This window comes from Epinephelus moara, chromosome 5 (assembly GCF_006386435.1).
Source record: "Epinephelus moara isolate mb chromosome 5, YSFRI_EMoa_1.0, whole genome shotgun sequence".
NCBI classification, from domain to species: Eukaryota; Metazoa; Chordata; class Actinopteri; order Perciformes; family Serranidae; genus Epinephelus; species Epinephelus moara.
In genome coordinates, this window is record NC_065510.1 from 16,026,791 (window position 1) to 16,054,028 (window position 27,238).

Sequence of the window (27,238 nt, forward strand, 5' to 3'; positions counted from 1 at the left end):
CTATCACCGCCCCTGTGACACGGACTCGGAGTTTAATGTTGCCTCTGCGCGTAGTCGATACCCGGGGACACATTTTACTTTACAGCAATTTTTTCCTCACTATTTTTTTGTGTTTTACCTCCCCGTCATTTTAAACTGCGTCCGAGAAAATCACCCCCCCCACCACCACCTCCACCTCTCCCCGAGCAACATTCAAGCCACAAGGTAAGAAACAGACAGGCGACCTCCGTGCGTAACGCAACAGGTGCGCACTGATCCTCTGACTCAACGAAACTGTTATAATTCTTTCTCAGCATAGTTACAAAGAGGAGGAGGATATCGTTGTAAAGATTGCAAGTGTGAACTCTGTCGTGTTGTTTGGCTGGTTTTACTGAAAGCTCAGGTGCGGCGAATCCTCCTGAGACGTAGGTGTATCTGTGCTGCGTTGCGTTCAAGTCCTCTGCGAATCATCTCCAACGAAACACATATCACTGTGAGCGATTACTTAATTGCCGTTGTGTATTATTTGGTATTATTGTGTATCTGCCGTCGCATCAGACTCATTAAATTCTTAGTTTTATTTTAATATGTCTGCACAGCCTTATTTGAATTGTACTTTTGCCCTCACGATTATTAGACTTCAAGTTTCTGTGTCAGTCCCTGGTGAGCTTTTGCACCCATGGCACAAACACAGAGATATTTTTAGTTGCAAATTAAGCTACACAAAAGCAAACACTGTCATTAAACAAAGCCAGTCTGTCAAATTGTACTGCCTTGAGGTTTTACCAGTCCTCAGAATATCAGAGTTTTATTTATGTATTAAAATTGCACCCAGAAGGTTACATCATCTCAAACCCCTGATGTGCAGTTGGCTAACCCTATATGACCTGAAAACTACATGTACACCACACCCCAAAGGCTGTTTGGCCTAAAGGCAGTGTTTCTCTTTTACATCCAAAGCCAGGTCACCTGCTTGGCCTGTTGCACCAACCCAAAACAGTCACCTGATGTTTTAAAGAAAAACTACAAGGCACAGGATGCCAGCATCTTGGATGCTGATTGAGATTGGCATCTTCTTGCAAAACTCTGAAGTGTTGCCTAAACACTTAAACTGTGTGTGTGTGTGTGTGTGTGTGTGTGTCACGACTCGAGGTGTGACTTTACCCACAGCTTATTATAAGGGATAACAGGATAAACCCATATGGACTGAGACGGGGCTGCCATGCTTGAGAAATAAGGTTATCAATCCTAATTTCATAAATGTCATCCCAGGGATTACAACTGTGGGCTGAATGTATTGTGTAAGGTTATTTTACCACTTTACCTCCACATGTTTGTTTGCAACCAGTCTTTGCATTATGTTAATGTTAATTAGTGGTCACTGCTTTGTCCCAGTCCCCTGCTACATTTATGTATAATTGTCGGTAACACAGAGCCTGTCGGACCTGTTCTTATGTGTCAATGATTGTGGTGTCATGGAGGTATGAGGTGAGATGAACTGGGACAGAGAGTGGCAGCAGTGGCATGTTGGAAACATTTTTTAGGGTGAGGAAAGAATGTGGTTGAATGAGGCATTGAACGTCTGTCCGTCGGTCTATAGGGTTACACTGAATACAGCATCGGACTTACTGAGCTAATGTGGGTAATTGGGTTCCTCACGCTGAGGAACTCGATTACCCCAAGGAGGACATTTTGCGATAATTCCATAGTCTATCATTATGAGGAGTAATCTTCCCTGAGGATCTCTATAAGTAGGCTTTATGTATATCTAATATCCACTTTCTATAAAATGCTGATGAAGCTGAAAGATATGAGGGCCTGCTGGGAGACCTTGTTGCCATTACAAACAGCTCATCATGTGTCTCAGCATGGGAAAGTCAAGTGTTTTTTTTCCCACTTTCATTTTGTTTTCACCAAAATTCAGGCTCTAAAGGCTCTTGACCAAGAGTAACCTATCTTCAGAGTGGTCTGGGCTCCGCAGTTCATGATAGATTTAAGAGGACAAAGTTGCTAATTTACAAATATGATAATATCCTTAACCTTCTGGTGACTTTGTGCTTATGTGCCTTTTCACACATGCATGCACTGCTTGTTGAAGACATCAAAATGAAGCGTGCTAATACATTTGACAATTTGACAGCCTTTGCCTTAGGCAGATTTTATATTCTGGGGTTTGAACCTCAAATTATCTGTCTTTGAACATATTTTCGATTCGACCAACACGTGGATTTATGGAGTTGAATAACTGATGAACTGTGAGCCTGCAAACTAGTTTAGTCTAGCAATCGTAGTTTGGCTGTATACCAACCTGAAGTGGCTGACCTAACCACACCGGTATCGTGGATTTCGGACTTTAGATTGTCTGACTGTCGGATTATCAATTATGGAAGAGGGAATGGAGGACATTGAAAGATTGCTGACCTTTATGTCGGAAGAGATAGCAGGTATCTGAGAACAACAACCAGTTGACTTCTTCATCCTCTCATGTTGGACTGAGGGCAGACTGGACGCTATGGTGACTCACTACCTGTGCCTCGTGAGGTATTACAAGACAGGACGTATCTATATCTTACACATTGCACCTCTAATAAGCTGTAGGAACAAGATAATTTAAGTTCTAGATGAGGTGGATTGGTTGTCTCTTTTGGAGTGATGCTATTTTATTATGTAGTGAGTAAAAGTAAATTTGCCAGAATAGGCTGCCATAAACAGAATTATGGTCACATCATTAGAGACGGTCCAAATCTCAAAAATACGTACATATGAGTGACACCGATTTTTGAAAAAGAAAAAGATTTTATTGTAAATTCATTCAGTGTCTCACATCTTGTGTTTGGCTTTAAATCACATGACTTTGTGCATGAAAGCAATCTGTTGGTAACCATTGTCACAGATTAAATTATGGCTTTAACTTGTCGTAAGAACCTACATGCCAGATAATATGTCAGGTCCTAGTGCAAAATGCTGGTTACACTTGTCTGTAGCAATGCATGTCTTTGCATTAATGCCTTTTATTATTTGCCAGATACCTCAATGTCTATATTGCGGGGATATGGTAGGGTTGACTATTGGTACTTTCATAAAGTGATGATCAGTAACATGGATGTAATGACTAAGTGGGTAAACGCAAATAATAGACCACCTAGAACAGTCTGGTAAGTTCAGAAAATTACATCTATTTCTGATTAAAACAACACTTATAACGATATCCAAAATCAAAGATGACATCACATGTCATAATGTTGATATAACATCAATCTATAGCCCAGCCCTAACATCCAGTTGTCCCACTCAGACTTCCACGTCCTTCTGGCTGTCGCATGATGAAATCTGTAACTGCCCCGAGGTTAGCGTCTTGTTTATATATGAACCGGTGTGTTTTGAGCAGCTGAGAATGAAGTGTCTTCTGCTAAGAGTGACTCCAGGCCAAACCGCAAGTGATTCCAGCGTGTCACTGTAATTTCTAGTTTAAAAATAAATTAAATCAATTCAGACTTTGCCATGTTTGCAGGCAGCTAAAGCTACTGATGATACACCTGCCAGTTAGTCAGTGATCAACAGTCGTCTCCATGGAGATCAGTAGTTCTCTCATAGCCACGCACAATGATTTAACTTTGCTTATTATTAAGGGCAGCCCGACTTAATAATCTTTCCACGTTTAAAGAAAGTCATGGCCACACTATTTATGTACTTATTTATTTTCCTAATTGCCCCCAGGCAGGCTCTGTAGCATACACTGTTTTTCTTTTTATTATCAAAGCCTTACTAAGTCTGCAGCCTTTAAGGGAACCCATTTGGATTATTTTACAGCAAACTAACCCAAGCTCAGTTAATCATGCTCCATTTAAAAGACATGTGGCCAAAATAAACAGCTCGCAATGACTTCTGTTCGACTTAGTATCAGTTCTTGGAAGTCACATCTCCCCTCTCAACAGGGTGCACTGAACTAATGAACCCCCACTGTGAAAGCAGCAGGGCTGCTGCTCCCGCTGTGCTAAATCAAGAAAATGTTAGTCAAGATTATCATATTAGAGAGTGACAATCACTGTATAATTACCTTCTTGTGTCACTCTTAATAGATGAAAATAGCATTATGTGAGAGCTGTAATTGGTTTGATTTTTAATAACAGACATCTGAAAGCTGCAGTACAAGGCAATTAATTTGAGCCGATAGCGGAGATATGTTCGGAGTTTCTAATTATTTACAACGTTTTGTCTGTTGAGGCTTATGCGGTGGTTGGTTTTGCACAGTTTAAGTCATCTTTAAGGTCGTTTTTACAGATCTTTTTGAGTTTGAGTTTGAGCTGTTAAATAAAGCAGGCCAGTATGTGACCTATATCACAATATGTTTGCATAATGATGTCAAGTATTCAAATTGATGTTTAATGCAATGACTTGGTTACTATGGTAATACATTATGCCAGAAGTAATTCCCCATACATGTAAAACAAAACTATCTCTAACTTGTTTTTATTCAGAGCTTGCTGGTAATAATATTTAAGTCCAATCTCACAATTTGATCATATCATCACAATATGACTCTTTGAATGCCAGTGAACAAATAGTTAATTATTTTTCATACATCTATAATTGTTGAAGAGAAAACAGAGAAAATTTAGTGGATGCAGAGTATTGGGTAAAACTTAAGGAAAGTATAAGTGTATTCTGCAGGTGACTTTTGCTTCTACACAGTATTTTTTTTTTAATTAATAGACTCAAGCATAATATAAATCCCACATAATGTATGTAATTTAAATATAATGGGCATGCAGGTAGAGGTATTGATTGCAGATTTCACTCAGCTGTAGGTTCAGACATTTGTTTCACTTGATAATAAATGTGGCTTGTGTCACAATATCATATTGATATAGCCTCTATGTACTTACCACAACATATTATGCCTTATACAAAGCTTCCTGGCAAACTTTAAAAAGTCTTTCTCTACTGTTTTCAATTTGTGCCCTATTCATCTCCACTTTGTCGTCACCCTGATCACTCTGTCATTTCGTATCCTTCAATTCTCTTAATCCAGATAATTTCCTCAGCCCTCCCTGTGCGCAGGGTAACCAGACTCCATTGTTAGTAATTTAAGTCATGACGCATCACAGTCCTCAGTAGACAGTGGCTGGTTTCTATAGTTACCATCAACAGTCTGGGCTGAGAAGTGTTTGTAACGATATCCCCAGGATGCTAAACAAAATGGTGGCCACCTTGAGTCCTCTCCCTACCAGGCCCCAGCTGTTTGCGGAGAGAAACTTCATATTGTGGACAAACAGGTGGCTGATACACTATGTAATCCTGTTAAGATACTATCAGGAGATGGTCAGCTGAGACGATATGGGCCGTGCCATTTGAGATAGATTTAATGTAAAGAGATATTACGCTGACGATAAAACGTGATCTAAGAGATATCTTGTGGGGCTGACAGGAGAACCGCTTGTACTGTATCAGTGAACACATTGAACTAGAGACAGGGTACGCCCCGGACAGGCTGCCAGTCTGACACATACAGCCGCAGAATCACATCCACACCTACAGGCGGTTTACAATTACCTGTTCGCCTAATCTTTAGACTGTGGGATGAAATCCATGCAAACACTAGACCATTTCAACTCTCAACAGGGAACACCCACTGGCCCAGGCTGGGTTGAAGCCAAGGACTTTCATTTATTTGGTTAACTAGGTGTAGCGCATTTTACGGCTGATGACACACTATGCCAACGCATGAGTAACAATTGAACAAGATTTGACCTTACAAGCCCCTAGATTCTTTTTGGCCTCATCTGAACTCATAATCTGGGACAGATACTTAAATAACTGTATTCCATCTCAAGTGCTCCAAAAGGAGAGATCTGAAAGGGGGTGGTTGGCTAAATTGGTCAAGAAATTATTAATCTGTTGCCACATTGTCTTGTTTGTAATTTAATATTTGAACTGCTCGTTATGCTACTCAAAGCCCCTCTTTTGGCCGTGGCTTTCACTGCTTTCTTGGCTCCTGTATCTCCAGGTCCGAAGTCACAATCGCTCATGAAGTGTCATTTAGACATCTTCCTCCAAAGGTTAGCGCATTCCTTAAGGTAATGGAGAGAGCATGGGTTAGTCATTGCAGATTAGGAAAACCTGGCTAACTGATGGCTGTCCGTGAAGAGGTTTCCAGTGTTGATGATTAATCCAAATGAGAGGGAGAGTGTAGGCATATAGGGCACAGGCTATGACATGGTGGCATGAGAATGGCTCTTTGTGTTTGTGTTTGTGAATAGAGCGGCCGGAGGTTTAGAATGACGTTGGTGCTACCCACACCATGTCAGTGACGGCTGTGTGCAGAGTGAGGAGGGATGAAGGGGTGGAATCGAAAGAGGGAGGAAGGAGAAAGAAAGGCAAAGTTTGAGTAGGAAAGGTGGAACCACACAGATCGTGAGAAGTTGTATTCTCTAGATACTACATCTCAGTGTGTGTAATAGAACTGAAACTCAGGGTGAAGCTCGAGGATGATGATAAGATTGGATTTATCTACAGGCTGAAGTGTGATGAATATAATGGAAGATATGTTCTCTATGCGAAGTACTTGCATCATAGATGACTGATAAATGCTTGGCCAGAGTAAGGGTCTTGACGCACCAAGCCGACAGTTGGCTGTTTGTCAATTTTGGGCCATTGATGAGTGTCTTTCGCCCTATTTTTTGGGGTGTGTTATGAACCGTTAGCATTAGTCAGCCGCAGTTGGCTTTTATTCGGCCGATTTAGCATGTTGAATCAGCAGCGGAGAAGGCATAGCCTATCAGTGACTGAACTCCCTCTGATTGGTGGTTGGTGAGGAAAACAATCAAAGGTAATCAGATCAAAACTAACCTGTTATATGAGACGAGACCGTGTTTTAAGCCACTGAGCTGTCTGGTAGTAAATGGTTCGTAATTGTTTGTATTGTTGTTCATATACGCATGTTAAATATCCTTTGTTCTGTCAAGCACCTTGAATTAGGGGTGGGAATCGCCAGAGGATCCAATCTTGGCGCTGTGTGGCGATACGATAATGCCACATAAAAATATCGCAATACTATGTTGTATCGATTTTTTTCTCAAACCCCGATCTTGAATCCGTCCTGACGGGCTTTTTCTATTTCCTCACATGCGGGCGCAGAACGTACGTCCTAGTTGGCCGTTGGCTGTAGCCTTTGCGGTGTGTTCAAGTGCAACTTTTTGGCCAAGACATAGGTGATGTAGCAACTAGCCTTCTTTGCCACAGTGTCAGTTTGGTGTGTCCAGGTCTTAAGGTGCAAAGAGACAATAAAAGTTTAAGACACACCAGGCAGATCTATAAACTCTTATTTCTTTACCTTCTGAGTCGTGGTTAGGCAACTGACATTTATTTTTGATGACTATCCTCTGTTTTTATTTCAATGTCAGGTGTTAACATTGGTGATTTCTTTATCATTTCAGCCATGCTACTACCCTCGTCACTACTACTCCTCCTTGGCCTCCTCACCTGGAGTCCCAGTGCATCATGGGCCGCTAAAGTGATCGTGGTCCCACCCATCATGTTTGAATCCCACCTCTACATCTTCAAGACGCTGGCCACGGCTCTGCATCAGGAAGGCCATGAGACCCATTTTCTAATTTCAGAGGGTCGCGGGGTGCCCCCTTCACCTCACTACCATTTACAGCGCTACCCAGGGATCTTTAACAGCACCACAGCTGACAACTTCCTCCAGTCCAAAGTCAGCAACATCTTCTCGGGTCGCCTGACCTTTCTGGAACTGTTTGACATTCTTGACCACTACTCCCAGAACTGTGATGCTGTCGTTGGCAGTGTTGAAGTAATGACCCGCCTCAAGGAGGCCAAGTTTGACTTGCTGCTGGTGGACCCTAATGAGATGTGTGGTTTTGTGATCGCTCACATCCTGGGTGTGAAATACGCCGTGTTCAGCACAGGCCTGTGGTACCCTGCAGAGGCGGGCGCCCCAGCTCCACTTTCATATGTACCCGAATTCAACTCGCTGCTGACAGACCACATGTCTTTGTTCCAGAGGATCGCCAACACAGCTGTTTACCTGGTGCAGCGCTTTGGAGTCCATTATATTGCACTACCCAAGTATGACCGGATTATGAAGAAACATGGAGTGAAGCCTCAAGTGGCCATGGCTGACTTGGTGCAGGGCAGCCGGCTGTGGATGCTGTGCACTGACATGGCTCTGGAGTTCCCCAGGCCCACACTGCCACATGTGGTGTATATCGGAGGCATCCTCACTAAGCCCCCCAACCCACTGCCACAGGTCAGTACTCACAGAAGGCACTTGGCGAGATTTTCAAAATTAGATGAAAAGAGTTTGTGTGGTCCCATGTACAAGAGGACTTAGGCAGTGTTTCACTTTGGAGAATATGTGTGTCCTTGTTGAAATCCTTCGAGAGTAGGAGTGTCTGATACAGATAAAATCCTCTTTTACAGTGTATGTCATTTTATATCACATTTATATCCTGCTGTGTGGAGTTTGCATGTTCTCCCTGTGTTAGCATAGCTTTCCTCAGGGTTCTCCAGCTTCCTCCCACAGACCAAAGAAATGCAGGTTAACTGGTGACTTTAAATTACCCGTAGGTGTGAATGTGAGTGTGAATGATTATCCATCTATGTGTCAGCCCTGTGACAGTCTGGCGACCTGGGCAGGGTGTACCCCGCCTCTCGCCCAGTGTCAGCTGGGCTAGACTCCAGCCCCCCCTTGAGACTGAATTGGATTAGTGTAATCCAGCTAATTAAATATGTGACACATCAAGATGCTTTATCATGTTAATTTAAACATATAATTTAAACATCATAAATCAGCCCTGCTCATTGATATGAAACACTTCCCGCAGTGACCTAATACTTTTATTGTAATATTGCCGAGCCCTACTGCAGAGTCAACGTCCTCATTCACTTATATTGAGAGATGGTTTTATTAATTTCTAGAACCACATGCTGAAATAAAAATGTCACAAATGTGGCCACGTGTAGTGTTTTCGGGGCCCACAATTGATACCAGAGCCTAAATTGAGGTCTGCTGTTGGTGACAAAAGTACTACAATACAATGGCTAATTCATGCTATCTGAGTTTGACTATGACATTATGTAAACAGTGGTTTTATGGACAGGATGGCAAGTCATATTGCTTGACTCAGACTTGGGAGAAGTCAATCCTTTTTGGATGACCTATATAGGTATAGGCAGAGCATTTATACATTAAATAAAGAAAAACCATGAGCAACTGTCCACTTACACACATTGACATTTCGGGCTCTGCCTTTCCTCAGTATGTGTGTGACCTGTGTGTGCACAAAGGATTTCAAGAGATTAAATAGCCATGCAACAAGAAGAGCCTGTTCTTTCCTTTGTATAGGTTTGCACAACTTTATCAATTTCCTGTTCACTGTTTGTCATTGATTGATGTCAGTGACATATTCAAAAGCTGTCTTGAAAAACAAATATTTTTGTTGATGCGGGGATCAAGTCACTGATTTTCCCACTCGTGAAGCCTTTGCCTGTGTGATGAAGCTTATTGTCAGTTCACATAAAAAAAATATACATACTCTTCGTACTGTCTCCCCTCCTCTGTCTTAACAGTCTGACTGAGTTTCAGTATTTTTTGTATCTATCCTTGCCTGACCCCATTGTCTCCCTTATCGTTGCGACCCCACATTATCAATCCCGCTACAAAGCAATCCTTTATAGACAATGCTGGGGTGAGGATGGGTTTGGGTTGAATGGACGCAGTAGACTTTGAGCAGAAAGGGTGGGGAGCCATGGAGAGCAGAGGCGGGTGGTGACGGGGGGTTAGTCCAGCGTTCGAACGCCGAGAGCGCGGGCCGTCGGTATCTACTGCGGGGGGTTTTGGAATGCCACTCCAGCCAATAGGGAGCATTGTGCCGCGCTGTGTGGAGGGAGTTATAATGGAAGTGGAGGGAGAACGAGGCCATTGTTCTGGGCAGAGCTCTGGGGACACTGAGACTCTTTTATGGGGTCACTGAGGCTGCGTTGTAGGGACAGTAGGGCTGCGCTGCTGGGACACAGAGCCCAGTGTGCCCCTGATGTTGCTCCGTGCCAGGGCCAGCCTTAGTTGCCGCAGCTGGACCATTAGCCTCCCTCCCTCTACTTGTCCTCCACCTCTATCACTCCAACATGGCTGCTCCCAGAGCACCCACTGTCAGTCCTTACATCTTTACTTACCAGAAGCTGTTTTACTGAGAGATGTTGAGTCCTCCTAAATACAACTGTGAACAATTCCAGCAACATTTCATCGCTAAAGTATACCAATAGATAGCATAGTTGGCAATGAGATTATGATCGTGAGATAGTTGGAATTTTCTTTCCTAACCCTTTAACCCTGTACCGAACTGTCTTAAGGAAAAGCGATGTTACAGTATTAACCAATCAGACTTGAAATCACTGTTCATATCAACATCCAAGTTGTACATACGACTGGGAGTTCTGATCTAAATAATAGAACTGTTGTGTCGGTAAGTTTCTATGAAGAACTCACGTATAGTGCAAGATGGGGGCGTTCGTAGAGTATTATTATGCAGTCATAAGCTTTATAACTACACTCATAAATGTGTGTAATGCTTTCTGATGTACTGTATCACCAGTCATAAATCTTTATAAATATGACTTATAAGGAATTACAAGTTCAAGTGTCCTGTCTTGAATGACTTCCTAGACTCACCTACGTCTCAGCAATCAACTGTAGTAAGGACTCATAGTGTGCTATAGTAATCCATGTAGTATTATAAGTTGTCATTGGTATAAAACCCATACGCAAAGTAAGTAAAAGACTGAATATATTTTGTCAAGCTTCATTTTCACTATACAATGAAAGCAAACCACTCTAACAGTCACACCCATCACAAACCCCCTTCACACACCTTCATGTGTGCGTGCGTGTGCGCATGCTTGCATTCTCTCTGGCACCAAACAGGAGATAGGAAACTGGGTGGACACGAACAGTACTCACAGAGGGAACTGTCACAGTTATCTTGGACTGTAAAAAAAAAAGGAGATAAGTGTTGGATTAGTGTTGTTAGGGAAACACCAGGTGGGAAATGTATGGAATATGGAGAGATGGAGACTGTGCAGCATGTGATGCTTCAGTGCTGGCTGCACACAGGAGAAAGGAAGATCTTGTGGGAGGAAGTGGAAGACTTAACTCATTTAGAACAGTTGACTTTGTACACACAACAGACCTGTGTGTATCACAGGATCAAGGCCAGCAGGTGCCGACTCAGGTGTAATGACCACTGTGACCAGAGCGCGGCAGCAATGCGCCAAACGCGCCTTGTCTGCCATTGCAGGCTTACAGAAGAAGAAGAAGAAGAAGAAGAAGGGCGTAAAAAAAACACAACAGTGATTTATGGGAGGAAACAGTTGAGTAGTGGAGTTGCCAAGAGTCACAAGCGCATCTTTTTGACTTGTCGTGCCGTTTGTACCACGAAACAGTGGAGAGGAAAAAAGGTGGACAAAAATGTACTGTAGCCCTGGGTGAGTATGCTAATGCTACAGGCTGTAGCATTAGCATACAGCCAGCTAGCTAGCTAACCAGTAAGCCGAAGGGAGCTACTTGCAAGCTAACGTCGACTAACGTTACTGAGTTGCCAGCTATTAGCTTACGCGCTAACGTTGCGTCTTAACGGAAGATTTCCAGCTTCATAAACCATACTTTATGTATAATTGAAGTTGGAAATCTTGTGCTAAGATGCACGGTTAGCTCGTAGGTTAATACCAAACATTCCAGTAGCTAACGTTAGCTTGCAAATAGCCATTTGGAACAGTGGTTAGCTAACGTTAGCTATAGCATATAGCATACTCACTGGAGAGCTGCAGCAATTTCTGTCCACCTTTTACCTCTTTGAGGCTAGCAATCTTGCAAATGGAGACACTGCAACATCCCCAGTCTCTGCTAAAACTTCTGCTCTGTGACAGTATGATATATTGTCTTAAGTTGTGAGAGGGTATCAGACTCTTTCTAAAGTATTTTCAGAGTCTTCTGGTTTGGTAGACTTTACATTAAAAGCCTGTGTAGGTAGTCATAATGTATTTTAGGTCCCCATCAGTCAACCCTTTACTTCAAAACTAGTCAAGAGCTTCCACAAGACTCTTTGGCACTTGTAATTCCTTTTAAGTCACATCTATAATGTTTTAAAATTTGCTGAAGTGCATCACAAAGCATTCTGTGTATGCATGAGTGTAGTCAGGAAGTATTACAAATGCATCAAAATGCACTATGAAGGCCCACATAACACACTATAGATGCAGTCCTCATAGAAAGACTAACCGAAGTCAATATATTCTTATTTAATTTTTGCCTGGTGAATGCGCATGAGTTTAAACCTCCACTGGTGCCACTCAGCTATAATATAGGGGGCTGTTTCCTCTGCAGAAAATAGTTGGAAGAACAAAACAGTTATGATGAGTCACTGATGACTGTGGATTACCCAAAGTGACTGGCATGTTGTCTTCAGAGAGACAAGATGCTGTTGAGACTTCTGAGCATCAGAAAATAATTCATTTCACCTGTATTGTACTGTTGGCAGCAGAAACTTAAGATATCTCCAAACTTGGCACATAAAAGTGGCTGTCTGCTCCTTAAAGGGTGTATGTGGCATGTAGGATATTTAGTATGTATCTGATGGCTTGTTGCTGTGTTGACTTGTGCATAGTTTTATGATGTTTTGTAAATGATTGATAATCAGGAGCAGCTGTTTCCCCATAGATACAATAAAGTATACTGTAATGCCTTCCCCATCTCGTGCCAACATTTCTGTGCTTTCCTGTTTTAGATGACTAAATGTACCAAGGTAATGTGCACACAGTTTTAATTTTGTACAAACAAGTGCTTTACTTGTTAACTTGTATATTTTGAAGCAAACTGCAACAGGCAGCAGTTCAGAGGAGATTAAAATTGATGTCATATTTAGTGAGGAATAAATTTGGCCAACATATTACTCTTATTATAATGTATGTGTCAGAAACAGGAAACTAGTGCCTTGCAGTTGTTGTGTGATGAAATAAGGCCCTCTAGATGTAAAATAAAAAGGAAAATGATACTGGTTCATTGAGATTAGTCACTTTGTGTACTTCCAACATTGCTCATTAATGTTGGAATATGAAATTATAACGTAACACTCTGAACCGAACTGCAAAATGCAAGCTCAGCACATCCTTACATGCAGTTCTGAGACATTACCTTAAATATTTACCAGCTTCATGCATTAGACATTCTGTGTCTTGCGTGATAAACTTCTACTGTGGATATTTCTTAAACATTCCCTGGATTTGAATCTAGGTAGTCTACTTGGAAATATTTTTACAACCATATGATTGCACTTTTTAAGGGGTTTATAATCTAGGAGTCTCTCATCTTATCCGCCTGTTGCTTTTCAAATTAAACGATAAAATCTTCCCGGTGAACTATGCGCTCATTGTTATTATTCTGCAAAGTTTTATGACATCATCTCACATTTATCTGTAATCGTATATATCATTCAGAGCATGGGTGTGAAAGCAACCTCACTTGTAAAGTCATAAAGACAACAGCAACTGGTAAAAGTTCATTTAAAGGGTCTGTTTTATTGATGTCAGCTATTTATCTGCGATGGTGCTCAGCTGTTTAATTGCAGTGATCATATACTTTCAATGTAGGTCATCTGAATGTTTACAATACACATGAATGACCATGAAAGAAGAGACTGATGAGGTTAAAAATAGAACACATAGAAAAGAAGTGTTTGCATTATATCATTGTAAATCTTTTTTTTTTAATCTATTTTAGTTCTCATTGTTTCTCTCTTCTATTCCCACAGGAGTTTGAGGCGTGGGTGAATGACACAGCGGAGCATGGCTTTGTGGTGGTGTCGTTCGGAGCTGGGGTCAAGTACCTTTCCCATGACATTGCACACAAACTGGCCGGAGCCCTCGCCAGGCTGCCCCAGCGTGTCGTTTGGAGGTAAATCTGTTTTGTCTCTCATAAAAGACACAGCTGTCACTGTGACAGATGTGAGCAGGATTTTGTAGTGAGCTTCAGGTTACTGACGTCCCTCCAGTCAGCACTCTGAGCTCTGGATATCAGATATCAGAAAGTTAATTTATGGTTTTATATGGATCCCTATAATCAGGTATACTACTTCTGTGTAATGAAACATCATAAAATAAGAACACCATGTTCTTCCTCTGTGACAGTTTTTGTCTGAGACCAAAGTCCATATTCCCACCTCATGTTTGCTTCAGGGTGTTAGCTGAGGTCACCCAGGTGATCAAACAGCATTGAGTAGTGGATTCTGACCCTTAAGAGACTTTGTTCTCCTCTTAGGAAAACTTAAGATGGAAACTAGTGATGATGGCTTCATGTTTTAGTGGTGGAAAGACCTTTGCATTTGATTTATCCAGAGAATTTGCTCAGTTTAGTGTCTCAGTCCCAAACGTGCAGACAAATACCGTGGCTATGTGGCATGCATGTGTCCGTCACAGCGCCATACACCATATATGCAGATGTTTATGTGCTCAGGATGAATTAACAACAAGAGATAGAGAACAAGAGATGTGCCTGCCTTGTGAAACAGACAGGTGTGATTAGAATCTAATCTTCTTGTAATCATTTACGCAGAGTCCCACAGCAATGATTCACTGACTTTGACCTGAGCAGGAAAACATGAGAAATAAAGAGGAGAGAAGTGGAGCTGATAGAGGAGGGAAAAAAAATGACTCCTTCTGTCCAGTGCTTAAAAATTCCATCTATGAACTTGTAAATCATTAACTCTTATCTCGGTATATTTAAAAACTTTGTGAGTCACTGACCACATTCACTCATGCTGTGTAATTTTTATCCCATAGATGACTAAAGAATAGCTCGCCAACCAAAACTGACCGGTTTGAGGTTGCGTAATCCTTATGAAACTGTTTGTTTATAGAGGTTAATCTATTCTAGGATGTCCAAGTCGTGCATTACTGGAACAAAGCTTCAGTCCTTGCACATATATACACACACGGCTCCAAAACCTGACTTTTCTATAGGTATATGGTGCGGCTGGGTTAATGGTTAAACATGCGCATGTTTGCAGATGTTGATGAAGGTCTTCAATTGTACAAACTCACAATTTACAATGAAGTCATAACTGGCAGCATGGTCGAGTTTCCTTTGATCAGGTATGTCTGTGCCAGATAAGTGCCGCTTTAAAAGGTTGTTTTCATTTTTATTTGGATCATAGGTTTCAGTTCCAGTTTTGCTGTCGTTTGTTTTTAAGCCTTTTATTTATTTATTTATTTTTTTTGTAGTTTTGGGCATTACTCTTAGCATTGCAGTTATACATTCACAAAGTGTTTGTTTTTTTAGACCCAGTGGTGATGGAATACTGAACTTTGAATGTTTTTGGCAAGGGCTCCTCGTTTTTATTTTTGTTTCAGTGAAGACATTGTGACCATAAACCATAACATTTCCTTCTGGCACTGTGTGTGACATGCAAATGTGCCTTTTTTCTTTAATCATTTACAGCTATTGAACAAAGGATTTAGCTAAAACATTCATTCATTCAGACCTTTATTTAAGACTCAGGAAATCAACGGAGGAAGACACTTATTGTCAGTGATTCCAAACATGGAGAAAGATAAAAAAAAAATGCAATCAATAAGAAAACCTTGAATATGTTAGAATAAACAGATAACCAATGTTAAAAAGTTAAAATAGAAATGGTAATCATACAAAACAACAAACAATAATAACAGTTAATAATAGCTAAAAGTTCAAATACAGGATAATAAACATAAAACAGAGTAGATTATTATTTAAAATCTGAAATCTAAGATCTGAAATGAGGCATTTGAACTGTAGTGGTGGCAGAGAGTCCAAGTTTAAGGTCTGTTGCAGATTATTCCATGTATAAAGTGCACTGTTAGAGAGTGGCATTTTCCTAGTTCAGTTCTGATTTATGGTTCAGTGTGTGAGATTTAGTGGCATCTAGCAGTGAAGGTTGCAGATTACAACTTCTCCTGGTTAGAATTCCTTCAGTGTTCATCACTGGGAGCTGAATTATCTATACAAGTCTCTTCCTCCTTTTGCATATCTGTGCCCAGGAGACTTGATTGATTAAAAACCATTCATGATTTTTTTTTTTATTACATTGAAAGCCACAGAATAAAAAGCTTATAAGAATGTAGAAACCCATGAGCATTTTTTAACTGATTACCAACATTTATAAATGCAAAATTACTTATAACTGACAGATTAGTTGATTGGCAGATTTCTTTAAAATTGATAAATTGTTTGAAAGGTCCAGCATTTGAGATTTAGGGGTATTTACTGGTATCTAGTGGTGAGGAGTGCAGATTGCAACCAGCTGAAACTTCTGCTGGTGAGAATTCCTTCAGTGTTCATTGTTTAGGAGGTTTTTACCGGGAGCTGGATTATCCGCAAAGGTCTCTAAAAGCAGAGAAAAACACAGGATAAAGTGGTTTCAGTTTTAAAAATTGTGCGTTTTTCCAAAGCTCTCGTCGCGGAGGGGCTGCTAACTACTGGAGAAACAGGGCAGTGCGACAAGTCGATCTCTGTAGACGAGCACCTGCTCCCTATGTAGATATAAACAGCTCATTCTTAAGTAACGAAAACACTACAAGTCTTTCTTTCAGGTGATTAGACACTAAAGAAAACATACTCTTTATATTATATTAAATTTCTGCCACTACATCCCTCTAAATCCTACACACTGGACCCTTTGAAAGAATGGGAAGCAACAACTTACTCTGAGAGTGAGTACCAAGATTATGTGAGTTCAAAGTCAAACTTCTCTCTAGAGTGAATATTACCGTAATGAGTGCAGTAGCTTAATAACATTATATTTCTAGACCCCCTGTATAACAAATAACCAAGGGCAGAAGTGCAAGGAGTAAGTTAAAAGTTACCCATTTATAGACAAATCACATGTCTGACATCAAAGAGAGGTCAGAGGAGTGATCATGTAATGTAAAGATCACGTTAAGTGCAAGGATGTGAGATACGAGTGATAAGGCAGGAGAGAGAATTAGAGGAAAAATGTATTAAATTACTAGACGGTACTATGAAGTTGCTATGTAGAGAAGGAAATTTATTATGTCTTGTAAAAGTAGATGATGCAGATTTACTCTTTGGAAATGATTCTGTCAACTTGAGCAACTGGAATATCAATCTGCACTACTGGAGAGCGAAGTCAAGCTCAGGTGGATCATGACCCCTTTACACAACCAAGCAAAGTAGTAACACGTTTGACCCCCTATGTCTTCATCAACACAGGAGTAGTTTAAATATTTGACTGCATATCTACCTCAGTTGTCTGTACCTTACCTCTATGAGTGTGTATGTGTGCAATATTTGCAGTTATATCATATGGAAAAGAGAACACGAAGCATTAGGTATTGTTGAGAGCTGTGGAAAAAGCAGCATACTGTTGCATGCTGGGAGCAAGGTTCAACAACACTCACTGTATGACTGAATTTATGAGGTTGGGGAACACATTGAATTTTAGTGGCTGGAGCTGGGCAGAGTCCCTGGTGTGATCTAAGGCAATCAGACTGTGGTTGCAGTGTCTGGAATGAGGTGGTTGTCAGAAAGCTTGCCAGGGCTGTGGGCAAAAAGCACTGTGTGTTGTAATGAGGGTGGCTGGATTTGTTTTGGCATGCAACATGTGTGCGAGGTGATGTGTGATAATTGTCATTTTATTGTGGAAAATGACAAAGATAACTCTCAAGTACTAATCTGTTGCTGTGAGATATCAGATAATGATGCTCTGCATGTAGGTCTTGGACCAGGTCTACAGGTGAAGTGAGACTGTTGTGAAACTTGTAGCTAGAGGCAGGAGCCCCAAGACTGTGTATGTGACACTAAATGGTAATCTGGCTTTCAGTGGCCATTCCAAACTAATGGAAAAAGGAAGAGGGCTGATGAGAGGGACAGGGACCAGGCCAAATGAATCGTGTCATTGATAATTGGCTGCATGAATGTAGGCTTTGATTGGCAGGACAGTGAATTGGCGCTTTGTTGAGGAGAGAAAGAGAGATGAAAGACTTTGGGTAAGGGAGGGAAGGAGACAGAGATGGACGGATGGGGGTCGTAATGTTGCATGCATATGTATTGTGTGCTGCATTTGTTGGGAGAATGCTTCCGCACACACAGCCGCAGACACCGACAAGTGTACGCACAACACTGTGCACATTCACCACCGCCCGTAGAAGTCAACGGGTCGAAACCTAAATGTCTGGGTGAACAAGCAAAGCCCTTCAGCTTTTTGCTTTTGAGAGATCAACATTGAATTCCCCTTTGTTCACGCTCTGCATCATATACATGTAAGACTCAATTAATTCATTTAGCCTTCTGTATACAGTATTTCTTCCACTCACTGTACATACTGTACATCCTCTGTCCGCACTATGCTTGTACCTCATGCCAGAAGAATCACCAATGAAAGATTAACATTAAATGTAGGGATGCACTTTTTTGGATTTTTTGCTGATATCCGATATGCCAAGATGTAACAACCTATTTGACTGATAACCAATATCAATACTGATATATCCACTTTTTTCACTACCTAAATTTAGTGATCATCAAGTCTCCTCTGTAGTGGAATTAACATCATATTATGCATGCATACTCGTCTCATAATGGCCCACCAGCAGATGGAGACATGTAATACACTACTTTTCAATGTATGTCATATTCATTCATTGTGCAAATTAAGAAAAAGCATGTTGGCCGATTCCGATAGTTCATTTTAAAGCCAATATTGGCCGATACTGATGAAGTGCCGATATTATCATGCATCCCTAATTAAGTGCCTATAAGAAGTACAACAAAATATTCATCTACAGTAGTAAAAATACATAAGGTAGTCCAGTAGTCACTTAGAATGTTGTATTAGCATCACATCAGCCGTAGACAGCTAGTATAATTCTAGCTTGGTTAGTAGTAAACTGACTGCAGAAAAACTTATTTGAAGTGACAGTTCAACATTTTTGGAAGTACACATATTCACTTTAGAGCTTAGATTGGGCCCAAAAAATCCAGCCCGACCCCACCCGAGCCCGTACATGTTCCGTCCAAGGTTAGGTCTAGGTCTATTATGAGGAGCCCAAGGATTAGGGCTGACCCAAAAAATCCAAAGCTTCGAAGCTTCGTTCGATTTTCAAAAATTAAGTCGAAGGTCAGCCCTACCGAGGATAGTGTCAGGAAATTACGGTCGGGTTCAACCTCGGGCAGAGAATCTATGTGCTAATTCACTTTCTTAACTTCCTAGAGTTTTGTGGTGACGATGAGGTTGCCAGAGACTCCTGAAAGTCACTGAGTCTGGTCAAGGAATTGCTCAGCACATAATCCCCCATAACACTTTGGTTTTTGTACAGATTAAACAGTTGGGATTTAACATGTTGATTAGTAAGCTTTTGATGTACAGGTAGGTGGATTTTGTTACCTTTGACGAAACAAGGCTAGCTCTTTCCCTGCTTCCACTCTGAGTGCAATGAGCTAAGCTAAACGACTGTTAGCTGTTGCTTTGTTCATACTATGCAGACAGTAATCAACTGAAATATACCAATACAAGTAGAAGTAAAACTTTTTGAGTCAAACAATACCTTCATTTGATTATTTTTGTGTATAGATCTATGAAAAAAATGACTATTTTTTATAGCAGCCAATCACTGTAAGCGTTCTTATATTTAATGTGACATGTGGTTGGCCCACTACCGCGGCAGCTACAACCCATACATTCTGTGGTGTGGTAAAGTCAAGCGCAGTATGTTTAACAGAGTTGGCAGTTAAGCGTGCTGAGATGTCACCAAAACATTCAAGAGTATGGTTATACTATACGGCAGTGGCGTCTGGTGGCATTTTACGCAACTGAGTGCTTCCATTCACATGATGGGTATCAAATGAGGTAGGAAAAAGGTATCAGATAAAGTACTCTATTGATATCGGTATCACATTTAAGGATACTGGTGTTGGTACTTGTGATTGTGATTTGTCAGTCAATACCCAGCCCTACGAGAGTGGTACGGATCTTCTCTTTGAAGTCTCTGCAAGACAGCAAATAAGTGTATATCCAAAATATCAAAGTTTTCTTTAAGCAAATCAACAGTCATAAAACAGTTGAAATAAAGGAATTCTTACAGATAATGCTCCAACAAAGATATTTAGGGAGTAAATATTAGACTTAGGGAGTCAGTATTTGTTGATCAAAGATCTGACAAATATGAAATAAATATGAAACACTGCGTCAGCAGTTACTCTGGGATTTTCTTGGTGTTCACGCACTGTGATGACAACACAAACTGCTTAAAGGTGAGCAAAACTATCTCATCATTATTTCCCTTTTTCCTCCCCTAGATTCTCTGGAGTTCCACCCAGTAACCTTGGCAACAACACCAAGCTTGTTGATTGGATGCCTCAGAATGACTTATTAGGTGAGTGCATTGAGAGGACATCACATACTGTAATGTGTACTTCACCCTCTTGTTCTCTTATCACCAGCCACATGGCTTACCGCACCATATAAACTGAAATGTAGTTGCCATGGCTCGAGACATGTTTTGACACATAGCTGATCCTTTGTGTTTTTATACAAGTTGATGGCATGGCGGACCAGGTTTTGTGGGGGTGGGTTCCTCCCATACCTACTTATTAACCACAGCGGTGGATAGAATGTGAACGTGTAAGCCAGTTTGTGCCTGTCAGGGATGAAGAATGTACAACAACACTCAGATATTGACAGCCAGCATTGTTTTCTGCATTGGTGTAATAGCACCGTGGTTACCCAAGCCTGCAAATACTGAGACGTTATGCCTGTCTGACTCTCTGGTCGGTCAGTAAGAGGCGTTTTAAAGGGACAGTTCACCACAAAACAATAAAACGAATCTTTCCTTTTACTCTGTTGCACCTAAGTGGACCCATTGGCATTAAATGTTGATGGCCAAAATACCAGTCCACTTTTTATTCAGTTTAATAAAAACAGCATCACCATCTTCTTCTAAATATAATGGTATTAGTGGGCTAGTTTCAAGTAATGTATGACTCCAACTGTTTGTATCTGTTGTAACTGAAGTCTTCATGTTTCTGTGATTAAAGGGATAGTTTGGATCTTTTGAAGTGCGGTTGTATGAGGTACTTATCCATAGTCAGTGTATTTCCTTCAGTCAATGGTGGCCGGCATGCCCTGAGTTTGGAGAAGCAGACAGGAGTACTGACACAGAAGCTAAGCAATGTACTGCTGTGGATGGGGGCAGCAGCTTAACGCCACCTAAAATAGTCCTTTCTAAAAAGAATAGTATCAGTTTAAATGTTCATTATATTGAGAATATTTTTACTGCTTTACTTTGCCGCAGACAGCCCTTTCGACAGGGAAGCCGTTGACACTTTGGTTCCCTATCTATGCTCTTGTCAAAGCCACCAGACTCCATTGAGAAAAACAGTCATTTTAGCTCACTGAACACACGAGCTCCTGGTCTACCACTGCCTCAAACAGTTTGTTTGTGTGTCTTATTGTGTGACTTTGGAGAATCCAAACGGACCCTTATAAATGACAAAGTCACACAATAACACAAACAAAATACACAACAGTAGACCAGCAGCTTATGTGTTTAGCTGTGTTAAATTTATCTTTTTCTCAATGGAGTCTGGCATTGAAAAGGGCAATAAATAGCTTAATTTTCCTATTGCAAATTACCGTCCGATGGCAAGGTAAAGAGGTTAAAATATTCTAAATACAGCATGCACTGAAACTGTTATTGGCTTTTTGCAGGTAGGCCTTTTTTAGATAGTTAGTAACGTTGCTGACCCTTTCCTAAGCAGTGCATTGCTTAGTTTCAATGTCAGTGGTACTCCGTTTCTCCAAACCGGGGGTGTGCCGGCCTAAATCTAATGTATGTAATCTACTGTGTATTAATGAGTACCTCATACAAACCCACTTAAAAAACATCCCAACACTACCCCTTTAACTTTGCTGTTCTGTTTGAATAGGAATGATGCTGCTGAGATTTTATTTTTTGCCATTTTGAGTGCCAAAAACAGACTTAGAACTTGAAATTTAAGCTGTTTTTACCAGAATTAAACCTTTTTTAAAATGGTTATAGAGAAAGTAAAGCCCTTACATTGAAATTTTCCTCTTCATAAAAACACTGACTGAGGTATTTTGTTAATTATACTGTTGAAGTGATACATATCTACACACTCCCACAGATGTTTTGTCTTCCTCCAACTGTAAACCATCCCCCTGCCCTCATGAAGTGGGGAGCAGCCGTGAAATACTGCTGAATGCGCAGCAGTTTGTGGGCTCTACTGTATAAACTGTAAATAATCGAGAAAAACCAGCCCAGCAAAATAAGCACCCTGTCAAAAATGACTAATGAACATAACACCCAACATGCAAAATAACATCCCTCATCCCTTCTGTCATCCAGGCCACGCCAACACAAGGGCCTTCCTGAGCCACGGTGGCCTGAACAGCATCTACGAGGCCATGTATCACGGGGTGCCGGTGGTAGGTGTTCCTCTCTTCGGAGATCACTATGACACCATGACTCGTGTGGCGGCCAAAGGCATGGGCATCATGCTGCACTGGAAGTACATGACCGAAGAAGACCTCTACACAGCGCTGACCAGTGTCATCAAAGACAGCAGGTTAGAATTCTAAGTCGAGGGTGCACAGTCACACAATAGTGCTTTGTGTATGAGCGTAATTGTTCATCAGTGCCATCTGGTGACCATATATGGAACCAACACTCTGTGAATGTTCATCTTTATTTCTCTTTCTTATGGTTGTACCCTCATGAGTTCGTGCCCTTTTATATGCTAAGAGATAACCCATAAAGTCTGCTGTGTGCATATTTGCCTCCTTATATTTTTGTTTCCAACCTCTGTCTCTCCCTACCTAGGTATCGCCAGCAAGCACGTATGCTCTCCAACATTCACAAAGACCAGCCGGGCCATCCTGTGACCAGGGCTGTCTACTGGATCAGCTACATCCTACGTCATCAAGGTGCCAACCACCTGCGCTCCGCCGTATACGAGGTGTCCCCCTACCAGTACTTCCTGCTGGATGTGATTTTCACTGTAGGGGCCGCCGTAGCTCTGACCATCTTTGTCCTGCGACGGTTGGTACGATTGCTGAGGGGAAAGTCCGGGGAGCAGAGCAGAGGAGTTGGCGACACTAGGGATGATGGTAACATGGCCAATGGACATTGCCATAGCGAGAGCGTGGCCAACGGGAAACACAAACGCAATGGCTCCTTGAAAACTGAAAAGAAGATGAATTAATGTTTCGAATGGCCAAGAGGGATGAGGAAGAAGTTGCCCCAAGGACTCAGCTCTAGGTTTGGTTAAGTGGTTTTATAAAAGCTTCGAGGAGAAAGCTGTTCTTAGGTCTGTGTCGAGAGGCAACTGCTACTCAGAGCGAGTGAGAGGCTGTAGGAGGATACACGATGCATCGTGTGGGGACGGAGCAAGGCATCGGGTGCTCAAAATCTGTGTGTGCGTGTGTGGGTGTATGTGTATGTGTGCACTGAGGCGAATTTAACGAAAAAACTCTAACAAAAAGCAGCTACAGCAATACAACACCAAATTGGAAAGTTATTGAGGATGAAACACAGGAAAGACACGTTGGGAGGACATTGTTTCATCACGTGCATCATCTCTCCTGCATGTTCTCTGTCGTCTTCCTGCCTTCCTTACCTGTGGAAGGATGATGAAGAGGGGAAATCCTGAGCGCCAACCCCTCATCCTCAGAACAAAACAAGAAAACAAACGATAACTTTTGAAATAGTTAGGATTTAATGTTTTTAACTGCAAACTCTGCTTCTACAAGTGTCTGGTAAACTGTAAATAGACGACAAATATATTTATTACTGTGTAAATGTATTTTAATGATGGACCTTTTTAACCTATCTTATTTTTAATTTATTTCATGAATCAGTGGTGGGGTCGTGTGGTGGTAGATGTACACTCCCTCCTCTTCGCACGGCATATTGTCTGACATATTGGTGAAGCAAACAAAACAAAGACTGACAGCTGCAGCTATTACAAGTCGGCACAACTCTGTGCTCTCTGCAGTTGTATTATCCACAGTATTCATGGTGGTCTTGTTTTCAAGTGTGTTGAAAATATTTTCAACATTTTTCCCTTTTCACATGGTAGTGCCATCCTGTGACTGCACTTAGCTGTGCGGAGTACCCATTGTCTCTCGGCTGACAGTTTGTTCAGGTGGAGAGTAACTCAACTGTTTGGCTTATCAGTGTGAAAAGGGGTGATCATGTCATCATCAAGAGATTTCATGGCAATGGCTACCGAGGATACTATGGATAGGCAGAGCCAGATCACAAGTGTCCTCGAACTCATCCAGTAGGTGATGAGGGATGAGTCAGAGCTTTATCGATTTACGAATACTTGCTCCGTCAGTCTAATATCTTAATTCTGCATCCCTCATCTATTTATTAATTAGGATTCATCACTTTATTGCCATGTTTAGTACTACACTTGTACATCATTCCTCTATCATTCATTTGATTGATGATTTCTGATGTAACTCCCTAAAAACACTAGGTTTCACCTGGATGGATGTGGTTTTGTGGGACTTCGGCGAGATATGTGAGCCTTCGGGAGACGTTTGCTTAGTGGGCTTTCTTCCAGAAAGGGGTTTCTTGGTCGTAGTTGGGGTTACAATGGATAGATTCTTGCCAGTAAGGGCTTTTTGGAGGAAAACCCCCTAGACAAACTTCTCTCATGTGTGCTCTGTGCATGTTCCACAACGATGGAGCCTATCCCAGCTGACACATGGGGAGAGGCAGGGTACACCCTGGACAGGTCGCCAGACTATCACAGGGCTGACACATAGAGACAGACAACCATTCACGCTCACACTCACACCTACGGCCGATTTAGAGCCACCAGTTAACCTGCATGTCTTTGGGCTGTAGGAGGAAGCTGGAGTACCCAGAGAAAACCCACGCTGACATGGGGAGAACATGCAAACTCCGCACAGAAGGGCCCATTTAGTTGTACATATTTTCCAGTATAACATCACGATAGTCAGTTTGCAAATTCATCAGCAGTCGGGTAAAAGTCTTGAAAGTCTGCAGGGAAGTCTAACGTTAGCCGTGGTTGCCACCATGCTAGCAATACAAGGAGCAAAAACTGAAGGGTATCTTTGTAAATTAATGATCACAGAAGACTAAAAAAATCATCTGTTTGAAATTACAGCTAAGCTTGAGTTTTAAGGCAGATATTAGATTAATAAACTACTGTAACCTTTTAGGTTACAGTTTTGTTCGTAGTCCGAAAAGTGACGAGACGACCCATTGCAAGCCGATGAGAACGTGCATTGGGCACACAACACTATGTGACGCAGTACACAAGGCACCTCCTCCAGGCGAAACCCTGTGTTTTTAAGGAGTCCCGATTTCTGACATAGCTCGTGTTGCAAATGCTAGTTTTAAATGACAGTTCAGGTCGAGATCTGTCCAACGCTTCTCTCCTGCAAGTTAAAATCTGTTAGACACCGAGGTTCATGTACAAACTAGGTAGACCTTATATAATTTTATTAACTCTGAGTGTGAATGATTCACATTCTGGATGTGACCTTTTATAATGCAAATATTTGTGTATGCAGTATGCTTGAATACATGTGTATGTGTGCTGTTCCAATGCTTGTGATCACTGTACAGCTTTAGACTTGAGTGTATGGATGAAACTATGACGTACGTTTTAATCTACTGAGAGTCATGTAAAAACAACCACTGGCCTTTCTGCCATTGTGTGAAGCCATCACACTAAGTGTACGCCCATGCAATGGATTCTTTACGTTCTTTTCTTTCCGTAAGATCGAAGCTGCCTTCTGTAGCTTTTTTTTTTTTTTATCCTCTTATGTGTCAATCCACTCCGCTTTATGTTACTCTTGTTTCTCCGCCACCGTGTCTGTTAATTCTTAATGCAGATGGAGGAAGGGTGTAAGGAGGGTGAAAGAGTGACTTAGTTCCGACAACAAAGGTGAACCCCTCTGCTTTTGCAATGGATAATGCTGTGTCAAAGTGACACTGATCCCCGCAGTGAAATTCTCTTTTCTTGAACCCCCGTCGAGGAGATCAAAGTACAGGGCGAGCTGGAAGAGTATCTTCGGAGTTTGTGGGGATTCGGTATCTTGCTAATGGACATTTCAGAAGGGCAGGTGCGCTGTGGACATGGGACATAAAAATCTCATGAACATGAGACTTCCAGCTGGACGGGTCATCAAAGCCTCAGGCCACACTTACTGTATTTTCCTCCATTGTTCCAGCAGCACAGCCCAGACGTCTACTTTGTAAAGCTGCAACTGCAATTGGCATTTCTAGCAAAGAGATTGTTTACCAACTTACTAAAGCCTCACATGGACAATACAGCAATGTAAAGGAAACAGAAATGCTATCACTTAACCTGTCAGAAGTTGTCGAGGACTTAACATCCAACCATGTATGTTCACAAATCCTGTATGATAAAGGAAATAAGCTTCATGATCTTCCTTTCTCTGTGAGCTACACTTACACCTGCACAGCCCGACCCAGCCCCGCTAAAACAGACTATTATACTTGAATCATCATTATTATTATCATCATCTATTACAAATTCAGCTGTTGGTAATGGGAGACGGGCCTGCAGGTGCTACAGAAGCTATGAACAGAGTCTGGAGAGAAATAAATATATATATTTGTGAAGATACATCATTTTTTTTAATGATTATTTTCAGTATTAATGTTAGAGCTCCACATAGTTAAATGTCTACCCATGCCCATCCTTTACTACACGCTAATGTTTCTGTACTTGCTCCGCAGTCTGACGTGTTCTCGTGACGTTTGCATTTCATCAGCTTGAAGTTTTTCCTTTGTTCCGTCTTCAGTAGTGCACTCGCTCGTTCCATTTGTCCGCCTCTTTGTCTCACTCTTGACTTCCTGCTGTCGTTGTATTCTTGTCGTTTCCATCCTCCTCCTCTCCCTCCTTAAATATTAGACGTTTCCACTCACTCGCTTTTTTTAACCTTTATTTTACTTTGATTTTAAAATGACAAAGTCCTCAATTTTCCTGTCATGTGTGTCCATGTTGTAAATAGAACAATGTAAACAAAATACTAATGCTGAATAAAAATGACATATTTTGTTTGCAGAGATGATTGAAACCTTTTTTTTTTCCCTCAAAAAGTGGCTATGGTTTATTGAATTGTCTTAAAGAAGACCGATGAAACAGTGATAGGAACGTGGAGAAAAA

The 27,238-nt window shown here is 41.4% G+C and overlaps 1 protein-coding gene across 1 annotated transcript; it reads left to right on the forward strand.

The window, feature by feature from the left end:
- Positions 1 to 26,675, forward strand: ugt8 (UDP glycosyltransferase 8). Its single transcript, XM_050044554.1, has 6 exons — positions 1 to 204; positions 7,416 to 8,248; positions 13,803 to 13,945; positions 20,342 to 20,418; positions 22,411 to 22,630; positions 22,885 to 26,675. The coding sequence occupies exons 2-6, from the start codon at positions 7,418 to 7,420 to the stop codon at positions 23,264 to 23,266; spliced, it is 1,653 nt and encodes a 550-aa protein (XP_049900511.1). The 5' UTR covers positions 1 to 204; positions 7,416 to 7,417; the 3' UTR covers positions 23,267 to 26,675.
- Positions 26,676 to 27,238: the final 563 nt, after the last annotated feature.